At 45.3% G+C, this 8,716-nt stretch overlaps 1 protein-coding gene across 4 annotated transcripts; it reads left to right on the top strand.

Moving 5' to 3' along the window:
• The first annotated feature begins 6,265 nt into the window (after window positions 1-6,265).
• On the top strand, window positions 6,266-7,960 carry LOC122026710 (zinc-finger homeodomain protein 3-like). Of its 4 annotated transcripts, none has more exons than XM_042585459.1 (3): window positions 6,266-6,548; window positions 6,668-6,786; window positions 6,880-7,960. In XM_042585459.1, the coding sequence occupies exon 3, from the start codon at window positions 6,894-6,896 to the stop codon at window positions 7,743-7,745; it is 852 nt and encodes a 283-aa protein (XP_042441393.1). In that variant the 5' UTR covers window positions 6,266-6,548; window positions 6,668-6,786; window positions 6,880-6,893; the 3' UTR covers window positions 7,746-7,960. The 4 variants fall into 4 exon arrangements, with proteins under 4 accessions (XP_042441393.1, XP_042441386.1, XP_042441381.1 ...); XM_042585452.1 differs by having other exon boundaries at window positions 6,266-6,539; window positions 6,605-6,786; XM_042585447.1 differs by having other exon boundaries at window positions 6,266-6,786; window positions 6,875-7,960.
• The last annotated feature ends 756 nt before the right edge of the window (window positions 7,961-8,716 follow it).

The raw sequence follows: 8,716 nt of genomic DNA on the forward strand, positions 1-8,716 counted from the left end.
TGATTTACCAGAAAGTTAATTAAACATTTTATTTCAATATTTTGGTTTTCAAGTCGTGGCAAGACACTAGACCTTCTTGGTTATTGGAGCAACAACCACTTACTTAGACAAAACCTCATAAAGAAATTGTAATGTTTAATTTTCTCGCTGTAAGCCCTAACTTAAAAATAATTTAAACTAGCAAAGATTTTGAAACCCAGTATAAGTTCCTTCGTACAAGATTGTTTAAGAATTTAGGGGGTATATAATTTCTTGAAATTTGTCTAAGTTGTCCCTGATGCTTTCTTATATACCAGTTTAATTTTCCATAAACTTTAATTTTTGATTTTTGAAAAACATTAGTGTTTAAACATGCATCAGATTTTAAACTTTCAATTTGAAGTTTTAATTTATCATTTTTAGATTTCAAATTATCTAACATTTTATTTAAGTTAGTAATTTATTTTTCTGATTCAGCTAAGTCTTTAGAAAGAGCTTTAATAAATTGAAACGACTATTTAGGGTTTAGAGCACGTACCTTACTTACCTTACTTTGTGATGCTCCCCCTTCATCATAACTTTCCTCTTCTGATGTTCCTCCCCCTTCATCTATGTTCATTTCTGAACTTGACTCTTCTTTTAGCTGGTGGTTCGCCATCAGTGCTAGTCCTGGGAAGGCTTCGACTTCAGATTCAGAGGACATTGAATCGTCCCAAGTGGCCTTCAGGATTTTGTGCTTGGAGGTGTTTGACTTGTGCTTTACCTTCTCCTTATCTTTTGTCTTTTCCTTTATTTTTGGGCAATCATCTTTGATGTACCCTTCTTCGTTGCAATTGTAGCACCGGACCGTCCTTCTGTTGCGCTAATGCTTTCTCGACTGTGACCAAAATTTATTAGTTTTAAGGAATTTATTGAAACGTCTTACCAGTAGCGTTGTTTCGGTTTCGTCGATCGAAGCTTCGGAGTCGGGATCTTCTAACTTGCCTTGTAAGGTGATGTCGAGGTTTGACTTTACTATTTCTTTAGGCTCTGTAATTCGAGACTCGTGAAGTTTGAAAGTAGAGAATAAACTTTCTAAACTACTTACCTCAAAGTCCTTAGAGATGTAGTAAGCATCTACTAAGGAATCCCATTCCAGAGTTCCGGGGAAGGCGTTGAGCGCATACCGGATGAAATCTCAGTTCGTTACCAATTCTCCAAGATTCGTCAGTTGCGTTATTAGCTCCTTGATCCTCACTTGGAGTTGCGCTACCTTCTCGCCGTTGTTTATCCGAAGGTTCGTTAACTGGGTCCAGAGGATGTCGTGCCTTGCTAGCTTAGCTTCCGAGGTATCTTCGTGAAGCTCTAGGAATTTATCCCAAAGTTCTTTAGTGGAATCGTAGCTCCCGATTCGACTTACCTCCTGGGGCGACAATACGCTGAGTAGGTGGAATTTCTCCTTTCCGTTGGCCACGAAATCGGCCTGCCCCTTCTTCGTCCAATTGCATTCTTTTTTGTCTTTCGGCGCTGTATATCCATATTTCATTATTAAAAGAATATCGAATTCGGTCTTACAAAATACCTCCATTTTGTGTTTCCACATAGCGAAGTCTCCGTCGAACTTCGAGGGACGAATGTTCGCTCCGACCATCGTCTTGATCTTTATGCTTCAGTCGACGGTTAGTCCTTCTGAGGCTGTCGAGCTCTGATACCACTTGTTAGTGCAGCGGGACCGACAAGAGGGGGGTGAATTGCCTGTCAAATAAGAGTATACCCTCCTCAATGCTTTCAACTCAAAAATGCAACACTAATAAAAAGTAAAATTAATAGAAATAAAAAGGAAACCAGAAGTTAACTTGGTTACAACCAAGACGATTGTTAATTCAAGGCGGTTGAACAGCTCTACTAAAGTATTTCTTTCACTATAGGCGAAGAAGCCTTTTTATACACTTAGAACGCTAAGAGATTGCTAGGAATGATTACAGAGTTGATTGCTTGAATGAATGAATATTTCCTAGCTCCAAGGGTCTTTATATAGCTCCTGGAAAGTCTATCCCGAGGGTCCAAGGTGCCTCCAAAAAGGTCCAAGGTGCCTCGAGCCAAGTCAAGCGGATAAAGTTCTATCTGCGCACAAACGGTCAAGTTGACCCCGGCTGAGCGCCTCAAACAAGCTTGAAGGTGCCTCAAAGGTTTGAGGCACCTCCAATGCTTGATTGAGGCGCCTCAAAGGTGGAGGCGCTTCCAATCTTGATAGAGGCGCCTTGAGCTACATTTCCAGCTCGCTTTCTCTTCTGCTTTGACTTCCGAAGTTCCGTTTGCTTGGGTGATTTCGGCCAACCTAAATAGGGCCCACCCGAACTTAATTTCCGGCCTTCTCCTCGAGCAGTCTTCCGTCCCAGCTTTATGTCCCTCGAACGTCACGCACGTTCTTCTCGCCCACCGGTGTACTCTTCTGCAGCTCTTTCGTCATTCGGATGCACCGAGCCCATCGGCTCCCTTCCCGTGTTGTCCTTCTCGCTAGCTGCATCTTCCGCTCTACTTCCTGTGCTCCTAAGCTCCTGCACACTTAGACATAGGGATTAAAAATAAACAGGACCTAGCTAACTTGGTTGATCACATCAAAACAACTGCGAGATCCAACAGTAGCTACGAGTTGGAGCTCACTAGCATCGATCTGCATGGACTCGAATGCATTCTTGAATAACACGTTGACAGAGCTTCCGATGTCAACAAAAACCCTGGCCATGCGACTGTTGGCGATGATGGCTTTTATTATGAGGGCATTATCATAAGGGAGCTCCATCCCCTCCAGGTCTTGTAGCCCGAAGTTGATTATTGGCCATGCAGCTTATTCCCGGCTGTACCCCACCGCATGTATCTCCAAGCGACGCTCACGAGACTTTCGGGCCCTAGTGGAGTCTCCATCGGTGGACCCCCCGAAGAACATGCCGATCTCTCGGATGGCGATATTTCCCTTATTCTCTTCCTCAAGGTATTCCACCAGCTCTTTGCCCCGACCTGGCTATTGAGTTCCCTGGCCTTCGCTTTTGAGCAAGGCTTTACTTGACTGTCCTGCTATAGTAAGTGGGTTGGCCAGCAACTTCTAAAGCTTGAGCGCGATCTCGGACGGAGGCAGACCCAGTTCGGCTATTCGTCGAGAGTCATGAGTGAACTGGACGCAGTTTCCTGTGGAATGGGTGTGGGCCCTATGGTAGGTACAATAGCGGAGCCCCAACTGACAAGGTCTGAGGGCTTAGACAGCTTCGACTCATTACACCACCCTAGATTCCTGACCTGGCGGAAATCAGCCTGGTTGGGCATCCTTGGAGCAGGGAAAGGGTCGAGTTGGAGGTTGGGGTAGTCTTCTCTCCGACTTGTTGGTAGGAGCAGGCGTCTTATCTGCTTTCCTCCGAGCAGTCTGAGCTACTTCTACATTAATGTAGTCGGTTGTCTTTCTTAGCATCTCATTGAAATTCTTCACAAGCTCTCGAATGAGGACTTAGAAGAACTCCCATTCTACCAGGCCATGAGAGAAAGCGCTCATCAAGATCTCAGAGGTAGCAGACGGGGCATCCTGAGCTACCTGGTTGAAGTGTTTTATGTAACTTCTCAAGGGTTCTACAAACCCTTGCTTGAGGGCGAAGAGATAGTGGCCTATCTTTTGATATTTCTTGTTGTTGGTGAAATGGCGCAGGAAAGCATTCCTAAAATCCTGAAAGCAGGTGATGGATCCGTTGAACAATTCATCGAACCACTTTGTGCCGAGCTAGACAGTGTTTAAGAACACTCAGCACTTAATGACGTCGCTATATTAGTGTAGCAGCGCAGCGTTCCATAATTTTCGGAGATGATCCTCGGGGTCCTTGCTACCATCATATCCTCCAATAGCTGGGGGCTTGTACCCTTCGGTAGGTTCTCCTCGAGTACCCTTAGATAGAAGGGCACTTGATCCTCGAGCATCTCCCTCGGCTCCTCCCGGAAGACTATATCTTTCCCTTTCTTTGAATCTCTGGGCGGGGAACTCTCGGCCGTGGAGGCTTGGTGTTGCTTTTTCTTGTGGTAATACTCCGGGCAAGGGTCATGATAGAAAGCATGTGGAAAATCCTCAAGCTATTTTCTTTTAGACCCCTTATCTAAAGCGTGGGTCTGGTTTTCGAAACGGCGAGCATCTTGTGTGGTTGCGAAGCAGTGGTGTGCCTTTCGGAAGCCACTCTCCTCTTGTCTTCCTTGAACAACTCATATTCTCCTGCTATCATGATGACGTTGATTTTGCCAGTGTCCTCCATCGTCATGTTCCATAACAGGTGAAGGAGATTCCCATAGACGATGCCAAATTGATCCTGTTCGAAATCTGAGTTAGACGAAGGTTGGCTGAGCTAGTACTGGCATTGACGGAGAGGTGACTTAGGCATACCTAGCGTATGTACACTGGAAAAAATGAACCCCCACGTGGTACTCCTAGATAGTGGTAACGAGACCGGCGATACTTTGGCTCTGCGCACACTCAGACGAGCACACGGAACGTTAGAGACCAGAAACCAGGGAAAAAGTCCCCGGCGCAGGCCCTCGACGCTCAAGTCAGGTACTTTTCCCCCAGAATAACAGTGTATGAAAGAAAGAGAAATGTAGAAGACGAGTGCGTATGTGCGCGTACCTGGTTAACGGAGAGGACCTCCCTTTTTATATGATGCCGCGTACCTTCAAAGCTTGCATGTTGTTAGAGAATGTCGGGTGTCAGAGCCTGTTGGGTAAGAGAAGGTGTACGATGGTCTTCTATTGGTAAAAGGAAGGTTTCGTTCGTAGAGGATAGAAGACCATTAGAATATTCCCTGACGTATAGCAGTGATTCTCTGATAGGAGGTTACGATTCTCTGACATTGTCCTACCCGGATTTAGCTACGGATAGCTCGGGATGCCTGTTCATAGATACCACCTGACTTGAGTCTTGATAAGGATGCTGAGCCGTGGCAACCCGTCCGGACTTTATCTGTTCTCTGTATCTGATACTAGCGAGAGACCCATTCATTGCGCCTTGATCGCTGCATGGCCGACCGGGAGTTGTCTTACTGAAAGTACCAGGCCTGACTACGTGGCCCGGGCTGAGGAAACCTGACCAGTCGAGGTAGGTCTGGCACTACTCCAGGCTGCGTCTTATGTCCTAGATCTGAGACCCTGCTCTGTTTGTACCCGATCAGGAATTATGCGGCTAATGATGTGAGACAGTTTAACTCCTTCTTTCTTTTAACTGCTACATCCATTTACCTGCTGACCACCACGCCCCTTTGACTTCCGACTGTCCTTGACTGCCACGTTCTCTTGATTTCTTATTGTCTTTGACTACTACGTTTCCTTCACTTCTAACTGTCTGACCTTCTCGAACCCCACTTTTAAATCAAGTTGTTAAAAGAAATATTAAAATATTCTTTTAGGATTTATTCATTTTTTCAATTTTTAATTTAGATAAGATTTGTTTAAGATATTTACAATAACATTAGAATATCATCACATAAAACAAATATGAAAAACTATAGAAAAAAATATAGATTCATAATATCAATTCAATTGGAGAAATTGAAGAGTTTTGAAATTAGAGAAAATTTAGAATTAAAGTTATTGATCGCCTTTATCTTTATTTTTATTATCAGGCGTTGCGGCTTTTGTTGTCGTCTCCTATAATTTTACTCTTTTACAGATAGATAAAAGAAATTAAAAAAAACATAAAGTCCTAAATCTGAGATACAACTTAAATCTACGTGAGTTTAGTCTGTATAATATGCGTTGTGTGTGTGTGTTTTTTTTTTTTTTAACTTTTTATTGTCTTTGAAATGTGCATTTAGGTTTTTTTTTATTTTCTAACCTAACAAACTTTACATATATATATTAAAAAAAAAAGTTAGTTTGTACCTCCGTTCAGAATTGGAGCATCAGGGATGCATCCGTATGCATTTTTGGCCTGGAAGCAATGGCTCTATGAGATTAAACTCATGTCCGGCTCTGGTCGGACGGCATACTTCCCGTGCGGTTCATGTCCTGAGCAGAGATATATCGAGATACTTGAATAGAAAATGAATGCTTCTGCCATTTTATTTACTGCTGAGGAAATTTGGGTAGCAAGCTTTCTTCAATTTCCTCAAATTCATGCTGTGGGGACTGTTCTGTTCCTGTTCCTTCTCTCTCATTGTGTGCCTGTCCTCTGACACTACAGTCTCTCTCTCTCAGCTGTGCTTCATTCCTGATAGTGCAAGCAAAGCAACCACCCACGCTTTTTATTTGGTTCGGTGATAATTCCCTGAACTTTCTTGTTTTCCTGGCCTGTAAAATTTCTGGCTCCGCTCTTTTCATCTTGCTCTTCAACCTTTGTGCTCCTTCACTCGGTCCCTTATTTAGTGCCTCGCTACCTCAACCCTCAAGTCACTTCTTGCTTCATTCATCTCCTTGTCCTTCTCGTTCTTGCTCTAACCATTGTCTCATCACCGCACGGGTCCAGGCATCATGGAGAGGCTACTGTTTACGCTACCTGTTTGGTTGGGGTGCTGCTTGGCGATGAGGTGGAGTACTTGAATGCTAGGGGGGATCTCTAGGTTGAGGAAGTACGTCTGTTTTTCACCAAATCGAAACCGATTTCTTCATCTTCTTTCTCTTGCAGTTTTTGCAACAAACTCACACCTTCTCTTCCTGATTGAACTGCTATCTTTTCCTCGTCGAGAAGAAGTCAATTAACTCTTTCATATGTCTCTCTTCTTGAGAAACAAACAAATAAATAAAGGATTATCTGGGTAAAGATCTCTCCCAAGAAGTTTGAAGCCCAAAGGCCAAAGGCCTTGAGAGGTTGGTTTAACATTAAATTCTACTTGATTATCTCGTTCTTGCAATTTTGTCTTGGCCTCAGTTTTTTTTTCCTTCTTCTGCTATTGAGGTCAGAAAGAGCACAAGGGATGATGGATCTTTCTGGGCATGAAGGTGAGATGACAATCCCAATAGCTAGTGCCTATATTGGTGGCGGTACTCATGGCCACAACAACAGCAGCATCCATGGCAGCCTTTCCCTCCACCACCACCACCGCGACCGCCAGCAGCCCTCCAATGGTCCTCCTCCTCCTCCCTCTCTAGTCCTACCCGTTGCCAGCGCCGCCGCAGAGGACCATCACCACTGCAGCGCCCAGAAAGGCACGATCAAGTACAGGGAGTGCCTCAAGAACCACGCGGCCTCCATCGGCGGCAATGCCACCGATGGCTGCGGCGAGTTCATGCCCAGCGGCGAGGAGGGCACCCTCGAGGCGCTCAAGTGCTCTGCCTGCGGCTGCCACAGGAACTTCCACAGGAAGGAGACCGAAGGAGAAGAGCAGCCTTCTCCATCGGAGTACCTCCACCCGCTCGGCCTCAGAGGAAGGAAGGTGGTGGGCTACAAGAGGACCCATCTCCTTCTCCCTAGCCCTGACCACTACCACCAGCTTGTGCCACGAGTCAGCCCGCACAGCATGATCATGCCTCTGCAGCAGCAGCAGCAGACGTCGGAGTCGGAGGAGGTGGAAGTGATAAGGCCAGCTTTGGTGGTGAAGAAGAGGGCCAGGACCAAGTTCACGGCGGAGCAAAAGGAGAAGATGCTGCGGTTCGCGGAGAAGGCCGGGTGGAGGCTCCAGAAGCAAGAGGAGAGCGTGGTGCAGCAGTTCTGCCAGGAGATCGGGGTGAAGAGGAGAGTGCTCAAGGTGTGGATGCACAACAACAAGCACAACTTGGCAAAGTTGCATGTTCCTCCACACCTTTCCAGTTTGAATGACCACCATTAATTGCACTCACCAGTTCCTCCTCCTCCTCCATCTTCCTTGCCAGTGCTCTCATTGACTAGCTTAATTATTATTTCTTTCATTCTTCTCATGGTAGATGTTGAGCTTGGTAGAGAATGCCAAAAACTATTTTACTATGTCACCTATGCTGTGACGATTCCACTGTTGTTCCTAAACTTCAAACTTTGCATGGTATTGGGCAGAAGTTTGTTAGAGAACTTATTACGCCACTGTTATCTATGATTTTGGCTGGAGTGAAGTGATGGATGAAAGAAGATGGGGCATGAGCTACTCGTTTATTTTCAAGCTTCTGCCACCGTGGTGCAGCGTTGGTTGAGAGCACTTGGTCAGTGGGCTCAGCAAGCAAAAATTTGTGCGTCCAGTTTGTTAAAAAGAAAACCATGCAGTTCGGGGTCTGCTGCTGTAAGAGGTTGGAATTAATTAGGTTGCTGCTACACTAATTAAGTCGCTCTTGTACCTTGACATATCATTGTGCAAAGAAGGCGGGTCCCATCGCCCAGCGGCCCCCTAGCCCTGGCCACACAGGGATCCTAGGAGGAGGTAAATCAGGGATGAATGCTGGTCCGGGTAAAGCGTGGTGTCTCCGGAATTTAACACAGCCGGCCTAGATTATTCATCCAGTGTGCGTCCGTGGACCTTCGACCCTACAACTCATTGTGCAAGGATGCCACGCCTTAACCGGTTGATCCAGCCCGCGGGGACGTACCTTGACATATCATGGTCTCATTTCGAGTCGACATTTCATATATATCCCAAGATTTCATGCTTAAGGATAAAACTAGGATCAAAGGATGAAACTTAGTGAAAAAAGCCAATAACTCAATCTGCCGAGAAAGAAAAAGGGTCGCAAAGATAATTGATCGTTGTAACAACTCCTAGCTAGGTTTCATGGTAGGCCTAAGCGACACCAATTTGACCTCTTCTATTCATTCCATCCCGACTATGATCACACC

The sequence above is a fragment of the Zingiber officinale genome, chromosome 1A, assembly GCF_018446385.1.
Source record: "Zingiber officinale cultivar Zhangliang chromosome 1A, Zo_v1.1, whole genome shotgun sequence".
NCBI lineage: Eukaryota > Viridiplantae > Streptophyta > Magnoliopsida > Zingiberales > Zingiberaceae > Zingiber > Zingiber officinale.

What these genes read in the sequence shown, in the direction of transcription:
- LOC122026710 (XM_042585447.1), top strand. Translation starts at nt 6,894, where the DNA reads ATGATGGATCTTTCTGGGCATGAAGGTGAGATGACAATCCCAATAGCT.